Genomic DNA, 15,385 nt, shown 5'->3' on the forward strand with positions numbered 1-15,385 from the left:
TCTTTACAGCACTTCTTTTTAGCTGTTAACAGCTGCAGACCAACACTTTACAACACTAAAATCCTATCCGCTACACGTGCATTGGCTGTGATGGAACTTTTGTTGGGAAATAATTCAGAAAAAGTAGTTATAATAGCATAAAACAAGTACATTTCAACTACATTTCAAGTGCTCACGCACTAAAGAGTCGGCTAGCAACCCTAACACCGCCAGGCAGCCATGAATTTCGACGAAGAAGACCGACTAGAGCTGCAGTATTTGGCTGGCGGCAACATTGTGGAACATCCGCCCGTCTTTTCACCTGAAGGAAGGTTAGTAAAAGTCAGCCAAAGACCTCACAAGTACTTACCACACCTTGTTCCTTTAGATTTATCTTTGTACGATGCGGCCAAAAGGTTCAGGTCTATGTGACCAGCACGGGTGAGCTAACCCGCGTCCTGGACGACGCCACGGCTCCACTGATTAGCCTGGAGCTGGACCAGAAGCAGCCAGAGCTGCTCCTGGGCTGCACGAGCACTGGCCAGCTGTTGCGCTGGAACTGGCGGGCGGGCGTTCTCAAGAAATCGGTGCCCCTTAAACTGGGGGACTTGCAAATTTTAACCTGCAACCTGATGAATCTGTACAGGGGCGGCGACACCGCTTGCGCCTTTGTGACGGTCAAGCGGAAGAGTGGCAAGCAGATCGATTGGTTTGTGGTCAACACAAACACTGGGGAGAAGCTCGAGGTCAAGTGTGGCCTCAAATTGAAGTGAGTTTTTGGTTTAATTTCGGTTGAACTCGGTTTCTAATTTGAGTGGCCTTTTTGCAGACTGCGTACACCCGTTGTGGATGTGGGCAAGGGTGAGTTCAAGTACATCATTTTGGCCCAGGGTTTCTATGTGTATTTCATCAACTATGAAACGTGGAACTTCTGTCGCTACAAGAATGCCAACCAGAATCCCATTACGTGTGTCCGCATGAGTCCCAGCGAGGAGGTGGTAGCCACCGCCGACACAGTGGGACGCATCTTTGTCTGGCGGCAGTTTGAGCAGCGCGAAGCCATGACCAATGCGCTGTTTCATTGGCATCACACGGAGGTGACCAGCCTGGCCTTCTCCCCATCCGGGGCGACACTCTACAGCGGTGGTCATGAGACTGTGTTGGTCAAATGGCCCCTGGACAGGCCCGAGGAGCGTAGGTACTTGCCCCGCATGGCCAGTGCCATACGCCACATTGTGGTGAGCGCTGACAATGAGCATGTGCTCGTGTGCACCGAGGATAATGCCATACAGCTGCTGGGAGGCAGCAATAGCATCATCAAGTCCACGGTGCAGCATTTTACATACGAGGTGAAGGATCAGACGGGCAGGAGCAAGTTCCCTTTGGGGTTGCGTTTGAATCCGCGTACCAATACGTTGGTACTCAATGGCAGGGCAGGACATTTGCAGTTCTATTCGGCATACACAAAGAATTTGCTCTACAATGTGAGTTGCTTTTTGTTGTGGCTTCCCTTTTTCCTTTCTTTACATTTTAGTTGCTTTTTTGATAGCTTCGCGTGGTGGACAATAACATACACAGCCATGAGGATAGCTTGATTGTGTACAATACCCGTGTGAGTCGTGCCGCATTCAACATCAATTGGATGGCCACTGGCGAGGTGTACAATGATTTGGAGAACTTTCCGGAAGTGCGTCTCAAGTTCTGGCAATACAATGAAAAGCTACAGAGGTACACGTAACCAGAACCAGAAATAATGTTTATCCCTTGCTAAAACACAAATATTTATAGCTATATTCTGAACACGGAAATTAATCTGCCGCATGAGCAGGGCTTCAAGGACATCATCTTCTCCAATCAATTCCAAGTGGACAATCTGCGTTGCGCCACTGCTGGCAAGGATAATGTGATCAAGGTGTGGGGCATCACCGACTCCGAGAACATTTACAGGCGCGGCATTATGTGGAGCTGCTTGGCCCAGACGAGCTACAGGAACCTGCCCATTGGTTCCATCTGCTTCTCCCAGGATGGTTCTCTGCTGGCTGTGGGCTATGGCAACATTTTGGCGCTGTACGATGCCAGGAATCCCTGCCTGCCGCTACACTCTCTCAGCTGCCCGCCAGGCCTAGACGGTGTAGTGTCGAAGGCGCAGCTGCGTCTGGCCAAAACAACGCTAAATGGAGCCCGCAAGGAGCTCATTCAGCAGCGGCAGCAGCTGTGGACCATCTTGAAGACCCTATGCAGCAGCGACGACAAGACATTGGTGGAGAAGGCCAAGGATATGATTGTGGGTCCCCCAGTGAAGGGGAAGCAAATAAAGGAGCCTGAGGCGGCCAGCAAAGAGTCGGTGTACAAGTACATTATGAAAATGTCCGAGCTGTCCCTCCACCAGAAGCTGCAGCTACTGCGACGCTTTGGCATCGAGTGCAGTGTGCCCCTCGCCTTTCAGAAGCAGCTTATGGAGCATCTGCAGCGGTGTGTGGTGCGACCAGAGGCCACCAGAGTGCGCCTTAGGAAATTGGATGCACGTTTGCATCGCCTGCACACGCGGCATCGCTACAAGGCCAAGCATCGGTTGGATCAGCTAGGCAGACGGCGACAGAGCTATGAGGATCTGGTGCAAACGGATGTAATGGCTCTGTTCAGCATACTCAAGCTGGATGACAACACCACACCGAAGCAGCCGCCGGCCAAGCGGAGGCATCTTGACACAATAGCACCCAAGAGAATACCCCCCGCAGGCGGCGCCCATGCAAGGACTGGCGCAGATATCGCATGTGCAATTTGGTGCCGGCTCTCAGGGCCATTTGGTGGCAGTGTGCACAGATTCGCGAGTGTTGATCTGGAACCTGCTGACGCTGCGCCTGCAGGCGGGACTCAAGCTCTCCGTGCGGCAATTGGCCTTTGATCCACTGACGAATCTAATGGCCGTCATCACGAGGAATGACGAATGTGAGTTGGGAATGGGAATGGGAATGGGAAGAGACCAAGAGTAACCAAGAGACCTAATCAATCGTTCTTTGCAGTGCATGTCTTCCAGCCGAATGTACCACTGCCGCTCTACCAGCGCAGGAATCTGCCCAAGACCTATGGCCTGGCCTGGCTGCCTCGCCGTCAGCCCAAACAGAACTCCATTAATCTGGACTGGCAGGCGCAGTCCACGCTCCTGATGCTCACCCACACGCAGGAGATTGCCTACCTCGCGACGCCCGGCCAGAGTCCATCCGATGATGCCCCAGCACCGATAAGCTTTGCTCCGTCGCCCGCCGTCACCGAGAACCTGCTGACGCATGCCACCTTTGGCATTCATGTGAGGCAACAAAAGAAGGAACTGGATGCCCTCGAGAACTCGAGTAGTGGACCCCTGATAGTGGGTCGGGGCGAGCATAGTGCTGTCAGTGCGGTAAGTTTTTGCTATCGGAATATGTGTATAAATGTTAAAAGATTTTTAGAGTTTTGTACGAGTAAGTATAAGCAGGGATTACAATTACTAAGATGTTGCATGAGGCTGCTCAAGGCATTGTCGAAGCCGATAGACCAAAAAAAATTTTTCACGAAGCAACAAACGAAAATTTGAAATGGGAATTTCTTTCGAAAATGGCAATATCTTGGTATTTTATAGACTTTGGTATACGCGAGGGTAGAAATATCTCGCAGGGCACTTGTCATCTGAGAATTTATCCACTTAAAAAATTGAAACTACGACAACGCGTCAGACACGTCTCTTTTTCAGCATTCGCTTATGCGACTTTTTTATGGGTATCACCTTCGAAAACTGTCTTACAGTTGACAAACAGTTATTGTCTCTTAGTTATTGTTTTTTTTTTTATTGAAACCTTACGCATCTATGAAGTACAATGGGTTAGACTTATCGTTAGTTAATAATTAGTTTCTCGTATATGTTTTAGTATGGTTTAGCTTTGGTCTGGGTATAAAAATCTCCATTTTGTGGCTATATTTTTAGCAATTGCTCAGTCGTTTAAGGAGTATTGACGATGATTGTCGTTTGTTGAATCGATGCCGATTACTTCTTCTTTCGCTTGAGGACATCGCCCAGCCGTGGCGCCGTTGGTACACGCAAATGGCGACAGCGACGCATCATTAAGACGTCGTGCTTGAAGTAGCGCAGACAATGCCATTGGGGCACCTTCGGCATCAGTTGTTGGTGCTGCAAGGAAGAGATTTATATGAGTTGTGTAACAACAGAAAATGCACCACTAGAATTTTGTAATCTATTTTGAATATCTCTAACAGATGTTTTTTGTAATTATATGCTAGCAGAAAGGTTGTCAGAGTTTTTGGATCTACTTTTGGAACATCTCTATTCAAATATTTTACACTGTTGCCTACTTCTCTTCTTTGTTCTCCCCCACGGGGGCACCCTTTAATCTCTCTGTTATGGGATGATCTTTTGTGCCGGCTGGGCACTAAATTTGAATAATTTCCATTGAGATTTATAACGACATTTACCCTAAAGTGGATTTTATTTTTGGACGCGCCTTTCAATTGGTTTTTTGCTTAGAAATTTTTTTAAATCATGCGCAATAATCACTCAGCAGCCTAGCAACTGAATAATATGCGATTTATGCAGTCTCGTGCCTGAGATATTAAAGACACACGTGTAAACGATCATCTAATCCCTCCTAACCAATATTGTATCGAGTATTCTATTACTTGAATAATTATTTAATTATGATTATAATCATCAGAGAACTTTGCACTTTTTTGGGGGTATTCCTCAGTTTTATTTTTGTTCTTCTTTTTTCCAAAGAAATCCATCCGCCTGACAATCAATTGTTATATTTGTATAATTGTTAATCACTTTGTTTATTCTATCAAAGGTCAAGTCTGATCTTCAAAGACAGAGACAGAGAGACATTGATAAGGTTGATCCCCATACACGAAATTTTCGTAGAAACTGTTCTGTCTACTATACTTCTACAGATGTTGTCTACTTGATTCGCCCCAGCTATATATAGTTACACAGATTAACAACACACGACGTAAACGTGCTCAATGATTAAGTTATTATACCCTTTTGAAGAGGATGTTTACTTTTAAGCAGGATAAGCAGCACACACCTTAAAGGTGTTAGAGGGCTTTCGACTTTAGGAAGAAGAAATTTTCTTGAATTAGTAGCAACAAACGAGTCGCTTAAAGACATTCTGGTTGTTTCTATGCCAACTAAAAGTTGCCCAGTTTTCTATCAGTTATTGCTGGATTTGGAACCGCTCAGATCCGGATTGATGATTAAACGAGTACCATATAAATACGTACTTATTTTCAGATATTCTTGATATAAAAAAAAAACCCAATATATTCCACTACTTTTCTTAAAGGTCTGAAATCTCATATAGCTTAATGTTAATGCTTAAAGCTACCCTTTATTTCTTGTTTATTATGTCTCATGTTTTAATTAGAAAGCAATCTTTTAATTAAGGCTGCAGTTTATTTCTTGAGAAAATTTTCAACGCCCACTAGTCATTTGAGGGGGCTGCACTTCCGTACTTGCCGCGCATTGGGTTGCATTTCCCGCCCACTCCGTAGAATTTCAGTGAAGTCATTGCCCCAAAAAGATGCCCTCCTTTGCTCCTCCTAAACTTATGTCCCCTGTTGTGCTGAACTTGTTTTTCTTTCTCCTATTCTTCGAATTGGTGTCCTCTTTTATATATATTCCATCTTTTATATTGCACTTCTTTTGCTTTCTTTGCCATTCCCTAAATTGTACTGCTTTACTCCCTTATCTTTTTTCTTCTTCCCCATACATATGTCCTCTGCTGTGCTCCCCACAACTCCTTTGGCTCTCCCTTTCCCGCTCACTCACCTCATTCACAATTGGCACGGGTCCAGCATTGGCGATGGCGACGAGTGCAAGGCACAGCATGGAAATGACAGCAACAAAGTTGGGCCACATTTTCGACGCTTATTTTTGGGTGACTCTTCCTTCTCTGTTCTCTGGCTCTACTTCCCACTCCACCACTCACTCCCTCTCTTGGTGTAAATTGTTGTTTAATTGGATCGTAAATCGTTTAATAAGAATCGACGCGCTATTGTTGGTCAGCTGCTGCAGTTGATGAAAAGGACAAACAAGACTCTTGGGGGCGCTTGTGCTTTGAACTTTTTTTGTTTTCAATTTTATTTCCGTAAACTTTAGCGGCACGCGCTTCCGCTCTTTCTTGCACTTGCTCCGGCCTGCTTGTTGTTTGTGCGAAATAAAACGGTAAAGTGTAAATTTGTCGGCGAAGCACTTCGCCATTTATACTCGGCGGCAGCCGGCCACGGGCACGAGCACCAGGCCAGCCGCTTCGTGCGTGCTCCGCTCTCATAATTCTAACGGAACGAAAGCCGCGCTCGTGGCTCGTAAAGTTCGTTTTGTTATTGTTTGAGCGATGCGCTCGCTCTTTATTGCCCTGTTCCTTTCTCTTAAGCTACGGCTGCCGGTGGAGCTATTGTGAATGGGAAGTGCAGTGCAGGCGGGCAGTCAAGCCCCCCATTTGGACAGTGGAACAAATAGTTGATATTGTGCTCTAAGAACTTGAGGAACATTATTTAATTTATATTTATTATTTCTATTTACATATATTTATATGTACATATAGCATTATAGCAACTTAAATATGAAATATGTACATAGCTTCACTTGCAGTTTTCGCTGTAACCTGGATTTGTTGACCATTTACTTTTTGGGGAAATAAATATATAAAAACTCAGAAAATCACCCACTGTGCATTGAATGAAACTTTTCCTCTCTCTCTCTCTCTCCTTGCGCTCCCCGCTCCGACTTCGTTACTCAATTTGTTGTTTATGCGTAGGGCAGACAGCCCGGCATGGCCGTTGCGTGCTTTTGACACTTTACTTTTCTTTTCTGTATTTTACTGGCCAAAATATGTTTGTAATTAGGATCGCTCTATTGGACTGTGTGTATTTCCGCCAGTGTGTTGCTAGGTGTAATAATAGTTGCTTGTGCGAGGGGGCCTGGCACTTGCCGTAATTATAATTAGCCATTGTCATTATAATTCTAAGAGTTTATTCTAGTTTGAGTCGGTTCAAGCTTGCGGAAAGCTGGAAGTCAACTCAATTTGTGTACTCGGTTATCGCCGCCGATGACGATTCATGTATTGAGTCACAAATGATTGTTCGCTTCCTGTTGAGTTATTCTTTAATTAATTTTCTGAGGAAAACAACAAGATATTTTGCAATCGTGGCACTCAAACAATTACAATTGACATTCGGCCATTCGGTCACATGTTTGCACATCGATTGTTTGTTGTTTAAACAATTTTTGCATTAAAATGGAGCAACAATGGCAAAGTGGATGGCCAAGCGCATGCGCGAAGGTTAATAGACAATCCACTCGGGGGCTCGAGCAGTTTATGAATGCGTCGCACAAACCCCAGGCAATGACAGACGACAAACAAAAAAATACAAGAAGGAAATGTTTGTTTTCTGGTCGCAGAGTTAGATACCCTTTAAGTGATTCGATGCGAAATTCGAGTAAAAATATATTAAGTTCGATGGCATTATCATAAGAAAAGAGCTCTCCTACGACTGGTTGATCCCATTCCTGCTGTAAATCCGTAGATAGTTCCGCCTTAGCATTGCAAACATCAGCTCTAAATCATGTTACCCTCTTTTGAGGGGTACGATAATCATGTGATTAACATTGTCGAGCGAGGCTTAGGTCTTGTGTGTTGGGTGATGGGTGCTGGGTGCTGGGACTGGGACTACGACTGAACTTGAACCGCAATCTCGACACCCGAAAAAAACCGAAAAATAATAATAATAAACACACACCACTAACACACTTACACACTTTATTGTGAACTTCAGCAAGGTCAATGCCAATTAATGTTCATTTATCTATTACAGTTTGTCAATCTGTCCGCCCACACGATGCCCGCCATGAGCCTGATCTGCGGAGAGTTTGTCAAGTCGCTACTGATTCCGGCGGACTCGACCTCGCGGCTTACCGCTGCTGCAGCGGCTGCGGAGACTAACGGTAGCACCACCAATGGCAATGGACTGTCCCACGAGGACAGTGACGTAGAGGATGAGAACGATGGCCAGCAAGAGGCCACACTGGTGGTGCGAAAGGCATTGCTGGAGCGAAATGCAGAGCTGGAGGAGGAGCAGCAGCCCCTCAGCACGGATGTGGTGGATCAACAGGCCCTGGACCATCGGTTGAAGCTTATCACGGGCCTGAAAAAACAATTGAGGTTATCAATGTAGACACAATACCCAAGTAGTTGTTTTAAAAAAAAAATCCTATATATTTTTTTCTATATTTTGTATAAGACATTGAGCTTTAGAGCAAAACAATTATTGATATAATACAAAAGTCATTTGTGCACAATGGAATTTTTTGTTTTCTTTTTTTTAGGGTTATTTTCAGGTCGTTTGTGAGGATTTTTGAAAAATAATTGCTTGCTATTCCATGTGTAACATATAACTCTGTCAAGTCTCTGCCCCTAAAGCGACACGGGACGCCATGACAGTTATATTAGATCTATCTATCAAATCTGCTCTTAAAAAATCGCTAAAATACAAAAGAAACTTACAAAAAATCTCTGTAAGAATTTAAGCTATTAACGTGGAACATTAAACACACCATTAAATTCTACAAATTTTGGATCCATTTTGTTCCTAAACTAATGACTGCGATTTTTATTTTCATATTGGTGTACATAACATAATTTGATAGATGCAAAATATTTAAAAGAAACGCCGGCGTGGTATCAGACCGGCATGGGATAACACATTATATATTTCCATACGTGGAATTTTCTCAGCCTGACGATCATAGACCTGAAAGAAATAAAAGTATATACATTTATGAAATAAATACTGCATAATGGTTTTTTTGCAGTTGATGAAACATACCACCTCTTCGCCAGGCCCAAACCAACTGGATCTGGCCAAAGCATCCCTGACCCTGGGTGTCTTGTAGAAGGGATTCTGGAACTGTTGTGGCAGGGTCTGCTCCCAGGCGGCATTCTCCACTACGGCAATGTGCTGGAGATCCCGCTGAGGTTGGGGACGTGCCTCGATCAGCATTGAGTAACCCACGTAGACAATGGCCACCGACCAGATGAGTCGACGGGGCAGGCACCTTAAGCAAGGGGGAGAAGAAGACTTGAGTTGTGTTGAGATCACAATGCTATTTCCACTTGCTCGACTTAAATTATTATTATGATGATCATTACATAATTGTGGCGTGCATATAATATTACAAGTTTCCGCCTGTCACGCACTCACACACACACACACACACACACAGGCACACGCATGTTCCCCCAAGAGCTCTCCCAAGTCCCCAGTCCAGTCCACGCCTAAATGACCGGCTTTTCACAGATCTCCCCAGTACCAGTACCAGGCCCATGTATCGGGACAACTTGTTGGCCAAGTCAGCTGACTGTTGGCTTCGACTTCGACTCCGTCTGTGGCAGTTTCTATTTCTCTCTGTTGCAGTTGCAGTTGGGTTGTCATGTGGCCAGTCATTTCCTAGATGTCGCGTGCTGCGTGTAGGAAAAAAATCTCTGCTTTTGCCAATCGTCATTCGGTGGCTAGTTGGTACTTTCGTTCGTCCCAGTTTGGTCGCAAAAAGATCCCTGATCTTTGCTTTTAATTGGATAACCGGCAGTGACGCCGCAGCCACATGCCTCTTGCTGCAGCGCTTGCCCCTCGGTGATGTAAGTTTTGGACTTGATATTGCCACTGGCAGCACTGGCATTTTCAATGTGTGTGTGTTTCTGGCCGCCCTTTGCTTTTGGCCAAGTCATGATTTGTTGCCGTTGTGGCTGATCATCATCAGCCACTTTAGAGCCAAAGGCTTTGCTGGACTTTTACGATTTCCATACTCGTACGAAACGGGGAAAATTGTATGATGCAAGAGCATGCAAATCACTTGAATTACAATGCTACGATACGACTATACATAAGATACTCGAGCATCTGTAACTGATCTGTATTTTAACAGTCTCATGGGGGAACTAGGCATGTATGGCTGTGGAACCATTTACTTTAAATGTTTTAGAGAATGAAAATTATTCACATCCTAACAATCTATTTCGACAGAACTAGGAACGAAAACTGTGATATATGTACATATATTCTAAGACTATCTACTAGATGTAAGTTACCCAATTCTAGACAGACTCTTAATTTAACCAAAGGGAAGAGCATTCATAATTATCCATTTTATCCCTATTCATATAAGGACTTCCTTTAAGAATTATTTATTAACAATTAATACTAGTAATACTGATAAAATCGGATTTAAATATTTATTATTATTATACTTGCTTGAAAATACGAATGTCAGGCAAAAGTATTTCTCTTTGAGGATATGTCTATGTGTTAAAAGAATCTGAAGAAACCATTTCATTCCATTTAATATCTAAACGATTCTAGGGCGATGGTTTTCCCATACATTTGTGCAGAAAATAATGAACTATAATATCCCAAGAGATCTCATAATTTAAATAGCACTGAAACAGAAACAAGATCACAACCTTGAGCTCTACGATTAAATCTTCAGCCACCTTTTCTCTCAACCCACGACCTCAAAATCATCTCCCTGCCTTATGCACAATCCAGTTCACTGACCCCCCCCACCAACCATTTTTGTCTTCTTGGTCACACCCAACTGATGTCCCATGACTTGGGCGGGTTGCATTTCGCTTTCGGTTACCAACCCGACCATCGGACGGACCTCAAAACGTCTTATGTAATTCTGCCGTTTTGCGCATGCGCAAAAGACGCCAGCGAAACACTCTCCTCCACAACCTCCCCAAAAATGTGCTGGTATTTTCAGGTTTTCATGCTTATTTTGTGTACGCCACTCAATTGTTGTTGTGGTTGTTGTTACTGGGCACAGAGACTGGGATTGGGACTGGGACTGGGACGGGGACAACTACTTACTTACTTACATACTGCTACTACGCTTTGTGGTTGTCTCTGTCCCATACCATCCCGTCTCAGTCTCCTTCACCCATCACCCGTCATACCGTCTCCGTGTCTGTGTCTGATTAGGTCAATGGAATCCAATTGGCGTCAGTGTCCGAGAGTCGGTTGCAGTTTTCGCTTTTTTACATACTCGTATGTATGTAGTCGACTCTTCATTCCATTCCATTCCAACATTCCAAATTTGGGTCATGTGGTTAATTGACAAAGATTGACGTATTGTTAGTATTGTTATTCTACAGAGTCCACAAATTTGTTTATATTTTGCATACAATGAGGAAATATATTTACGCATCTGTTACAATTTTCATTCTTACAAAACGGTAGCGGGTAATCGGATAGGGGATTGCAAAATGGGAAATCGGAAGAGTACAAATTGTGTAGATTGTGTAGGAAAAGTACTGACTGTGGGTCAGCGAAAGGAATGTTCTCAGTTTCTAGTGCAGGTCTACATATCTGTACAAATTGGTAGAGATATTTGAACCAATTTTCAAGCTTGAAGGGAATGGGATGGGATATTGGGAATGGGGATTTGGAACCATTAAAATGAGAACGATGAGAACGGGTGGCGTAATGCGTAATGGAAAATAGGAACCGTTAAAATGAGCTTGAGTTCGTACTGTACTGTAGCTATGGAATGGAATGGAATGGTGCCATTTTTGATCCAATTTGTATTTATCAAAACAGAAGCACTTACGAAGACGCTGAGTATTGAACTCAGAATCGTAATCGTACAAGTAAGGTTTTGTCGTGTAGAGCTACCGTGATGACAGATCAGATATAGTAGTAGTGAGAGGGGAACCTTGATGTGAAACTTGAGCCAAAAAAAGACCCCGTCTGCACTCAACATTCGCTCATTACACGTTTTAGCCGGCGACTGAGGCAGGTGATCGTTAAGTTTTGAAAGTGTGAAACTCTTTAAACCGTTTCAAGGTTGTGGCAGTTGAAGATGTTTTTTTGCTGTTACCGCTGCTTGTTTTATGCACATCTCATTTCCCCATGAAATTTTTAATTAAAAGTCGTGTAATATATGTTCTTCTTTAATATATGTTTTAGGCGAGGCCCAAAAAATGTGATGAAAGCGTAATTAAAAGTGTTTTTTAAGTAGATAATGTAATTAGTTAATGATTTTATTTAGTTGGGTGCAAAACTATATTTTATGAGAAGCAGCCTATGTAATATCCTCTTATTTATTTCACTTTCATGAATAAATTGCATTTTAATTTAAAAATTAGTATTCCGAAAAGTACAATTAAAAGTTGCATCATTATTTTTTCACTTTCAATTGACTTGAATCAAAAAACTGTGTCAACTTATTTAGTCCACGGGGCACGATCGATCGGTTAACTGCCTCCCTGACACCACGCCCCCCACTCAACACTTTATGGTCAATATTGATGGGCAATCGTTGTGGATAATATTTATTAGCCAAATGGCGTAACGGGGCAGGGCAGCGCCGCTGCTTTTGGACATTTGTTTTGGCCTCTTTTGTTGGCATTTTTGTGTCTTCACATCGTTTAATTGAAAACGCTGTGTGCCATGACAATGGTAATAATTTTTTTCGGTTATTGCATTAATATTATTATAATTTTTTTTGGGAAATTTATTGTTGCTTTTGTTGTGGTTTCAGTTTCGGTATTTTTTCCTTCTTTTTTTTGCGTCTTTGGCAAGAAAACGTGACCGTTAAACGAAATTATCTGTCAAGTGCAGCATTTTTTCAGTTTGAATATTTTTTTTGTCGTATTTTATGGTTTTTGGTTTAACTCTTTTTGTCAGTCAATGTTGTCGACTTTTTTGTTGTTGTTGTAGTTTTGTGATAGGTCAAAATTGTTTATGGGGTTTTTTGTTTTGCATTGGATTTTTGTTGTCGCACATTTTTTGTAGGTCTTTGGGTGGCCCCCGGAACGAATTATTGAGTTTTTTCGGTTTATAAATTATGATCTGCTGATGGGATCATCGACTTAGTGTATATTGAATGATTGTGAAAATGTTTTTGCATAACGTACTTGCAGATCTTCCCAGAAGATTTTCAGTACTACCGACCTACACTTAGTACATGAAATTATCAAAATGTCAAATATATTCTTGTTCGATTTTTTGAAGTTTTTTGAAGGAATTTTAAAGTTATCAAATCTGAGGAAAATATTCCAAAAATGTCTTATTATTATGCAAGCTTTTTTATTATTAATTTTTATTCGTTATTTTCGTATTTTTTGAGGTCAAATTAAATTTATTTATTTTATAATTTTCAAAAATTAATTCGGTCTAAATTTTATTTGCTGTTGATTTAAGAAAAATGTTATTTTTTCTATACAAATTTTTGCCTCAGATTGATTTTGAAGAATTTTTGAGGTAGAAAACTATAAGCAAAGTGGTATATTACTCTTATTTTTATTAGACATTTTTTATAATTTTTATTTATTAGAATTTCAAAGGATTTCTTTATTTAAACTCTTTATGATTTTTTGTTTTGTTCTAAGTTTCTTGATGCATTATTTTATTAAATTTTAGACTTAAGAGATTTTTTGAAATTTAATAACATTTTTAATAAATAAATTACACAGCTTCAGCAATTTAATACATTTTTTTATTTATTAACACCAGAAATCGACCATTTGGGTTATCTATTAAGCCTTCACACATTGAATTATTTATCTTGTTAAGTAATTATTTTTTTAAGACTATTTTACACGCTCTTCACCAAACTCACATTTTCTATAGGCTTATGACTTGATTTTGAAAAGTTTGCAAAACTATTTAAACGCTTTATTTAAGCATTAAGAGAGAGCCCGCAACAGCAGTTGTTGAAATGAACGCGGCCAATTGGCAACTGAACTGAAGTTTGCCGCCAGAAAGCCACGAACTACGACTGCTACTGGGACTGCTACTGGGACTGGTACTGGGACTGGCCGAAAGCCGATGATCGGTTTGTTGGCTTGGCGGGTTTTTGGACACTGCTCGAAACCCTCACCGAACACAAAAAAAAGAGGAGCTAAATGAAAACGAAAACTCAACGAAGCATGGACTAAAAAGCTGAGCAACGTTTGGAGTTTCTATATAATTTTCTAAGATAACTACTAACTTTAATTTCTTTCTTTCAATACAAAATTATCGACAAAATCTTCAATCATGTCTGTCATGCGCGTTCTGTACAGCTCATCCGTGTCGAAGGCCTCCTTGCAGATCTCTATGCGACGATGGCTGAAGAAGTCATTGAAACCATCCGCAGAGCCGGTCAACTTTAGTGTAGAGGATGGCGGCAGCAGCACCAAATGACAGAAGAGACAGCTCTCGATGAGGCCCACACTGCGGAACTCCTTCACGGATTGATAGAAGGAATCCTCGGGTATAAAGCGTGCTATATCCAGGCCAGCTCGCTTGAGAAACTCGCTCATGAAGCGATAGTACTCCGCCAAGAGTTCATCGAGATGTGCGGCCCGAAATTGGCTAGTGGTTGGTATGGTAAGGACGGTGATCACATCCAGTGCGGGTGGAGCATATCGGGCCAGCTGGAAGTCCACGAGGCGACAGTGCAGTGGCGTCTCTCCATACTTGCCATACTGGAACATAATGTTGTTCGCCCAGAGATCGCCATGGGACAGGGTATTCTGATATTTATCGGACGTCTTGATTGCCTCGAAAATGTACGACATTCGATCGGTGAAGTTCTCCAAAATGTAGTCGATCTTTGACTGATATTTGGGCATCTCCTTGATGAGTTTCTTAAACACCGAACAGCCATTGTTGAAGTTTACCATCCGCAGATGATCTGGCTCCTTATTGCTGGGATATGCGTTCTCAACCACGGCAAGGGGCTGCGATTGGGTGAGCCTCTTGCCCGAACGCTGCTCCTGGATGATGGCACCCGCATGCATGGCGGCCAGGGTCTTCAGGCAGCAGTGGAGCTGCTCATAGCTCAGCAGGCCATCGCGTCCGGTGCCCATGCGGTAGCCCTGATCCACTAAGTTCTCGAAAACCAGCAGATTCTTATCGGCATAGTAGCATTTGGGTGCCACCTGAGCGCAGGCTGCCTCCACTTCGGGCAGGACACTCTTATACATGGCAATCTCCTTTTGGAACACACCGAAATCCTCGAGGTACTGCATTCGCGAGGCATTGCCCTCGGGTGCAGCCTTCGCAAAGAATCGGAGCTTCAATTCCTCTCCATCGTGCAGCTGTACGGTGACCTGAAGATAGAAGTGACTGCCCAGATATCCGGCTGGTGCCTCCGATGTGGGTTTCAGCTGATAGCTGACTATATCGAATCCGGTATGGGAGCTGCAATCATCTTGATGGAGGAACCGCTGGCACAGGCCGCGTATCTCGCTGGAACTCAACTCCAGTGCCGTCGCCATGTCGATGTCAACTGTTTGGAGATCTGCCCGTGGGTACAACGTTTTATATTCCTCCCACAATTTGCGACTTTCTCTAGACAGTTGTAAATTCT

At 43.0% G+C, this 15,385-nt stretch overlaps 4 protein-coding genes across 4 annotated transcripts; 1 reads left to right on the top strand and 3 right to left on the bottom strand.

Moving 5' to 3' along the window:
- Positions 1–56: 56 nt before the first annotated feature.
- On the top strand, positions 57–8,322 carry LOC111075477 (WD repeat-containing protein 75). Its single transcript, XM_022368795.2, is given in 8 exon segments — positions 57–311; positions 368–748; positions 809–1,463; positions 1,529–1,707; positions 1,768–2,716; positions 2,718–2,928; positions 3,003–3,379; positions 7,846–8,322. Coding segments are annotated over 8 exon segments (3,204 nt in total). The 5' UTR covers positions 57–219; the 3' UTR covers positions 8,206–8,322.
- On the bottom strand, positions 3,766–6,203 carry LOC111075479. Its single transcript, XM_022368796.2, has 2 exons — positions 5,801–6,203; positions 3,766–4,144 (listed from the first exon to the last, which is right to left on the bottom strand). Exons 1-2 carry the CDS (start codon positions 5,888–5,890, stop codon positions 4,001–4,003), a joined length of 234 nt encoding a protein of 77 aa, XP_022224488.1. The 5' UTR covers positions 5,891–6,203; the 3' UTR covers positions 3,766–4,000.
- A 299-nt stretch (positions 8,323–8,621) lies between the features above and the next one.
- Positions 8,622–10,955, bottom strand: LOC111075496. The gene is made up of 3 exons (XM_022368815.2): positions 10,905–10,955; positions 8,857–9,085; positions 8,622–8,781 (listed from the first exon to the last, which is right to left on the bottom strand). Coding segments are annotated over exons 1-3 (324 nt in total). The 5' UTR covers positions 10,907–10,955; the 3' UTR covers positions 8,622–8,688.
- Positions 10,956–13,931: 2,976 nt separating this feature from the next.
- Positions 13,932–15,326, bottom strand: LOC111075495. The gene has a single exon (XM_022368814.2). It carries the CDS (start codon positions 15,291–15,293, stop codon positions 14,022–14,024), a length of 1,272 nt encoding a protein of 423 aa, XP_022224506.2. The 5' UTR covers positions 15,294–15,326; the 3' UTR covers positions 13,932–14,021.
- Positions 15,327–15,385: the final 59 nt, after the last annotated feature.

Source organism: Drosophila obscura, unplaced genomic scaffold, assembly GCF_018151105.1.
Source record: "Drosophila obscura isolate BZ-5 IFL unplaced genomic scaffold, ASM1815110v1 contig_14, whole genome shotgun sequence".
In the NCBI taxonomy this organism is placed as follows: Eukaryota; Metazoa; Arthropoda; class Insecta; order Diptera; family Drosophilidae; genus Drosophila; species Drosophila obscura.

Bases quoted from the DNA above. Each gene is read 5' to 3' on its own strand.
- LOC111075479 (XM_022368796.2), bottom strand. From the start codon at position 5,890: ATGTGGCCCAACTTTGTTGCTGTCATTTCCATGCTGTGCCTTGCACTC. The intron at 4,145-5,800 runs GTGAGTGAGCGG...TCTTCCTTGCAG, and splicing joins CCGTGCCAATTGTGAATGAG to CACCAACAACTGATGCCGAA.
- LOC111075496 (XM_022368815.2), bottom strand. The intron at 8,782-8,856 runs GTATGTTTCATC...TATTTCTTTCAG, and splicing joins TTGGGCCTGGCGAAGAGGTG to GTCTATGATCGTCAGGCTGA.
- LOC111075495 (XM_022368814.2), bottom strand. From the start codon at position 15,293: ATGGCGACGGCACTGGAGTTGAGTTCCAGCGAGATACGCGGCCTGTGC.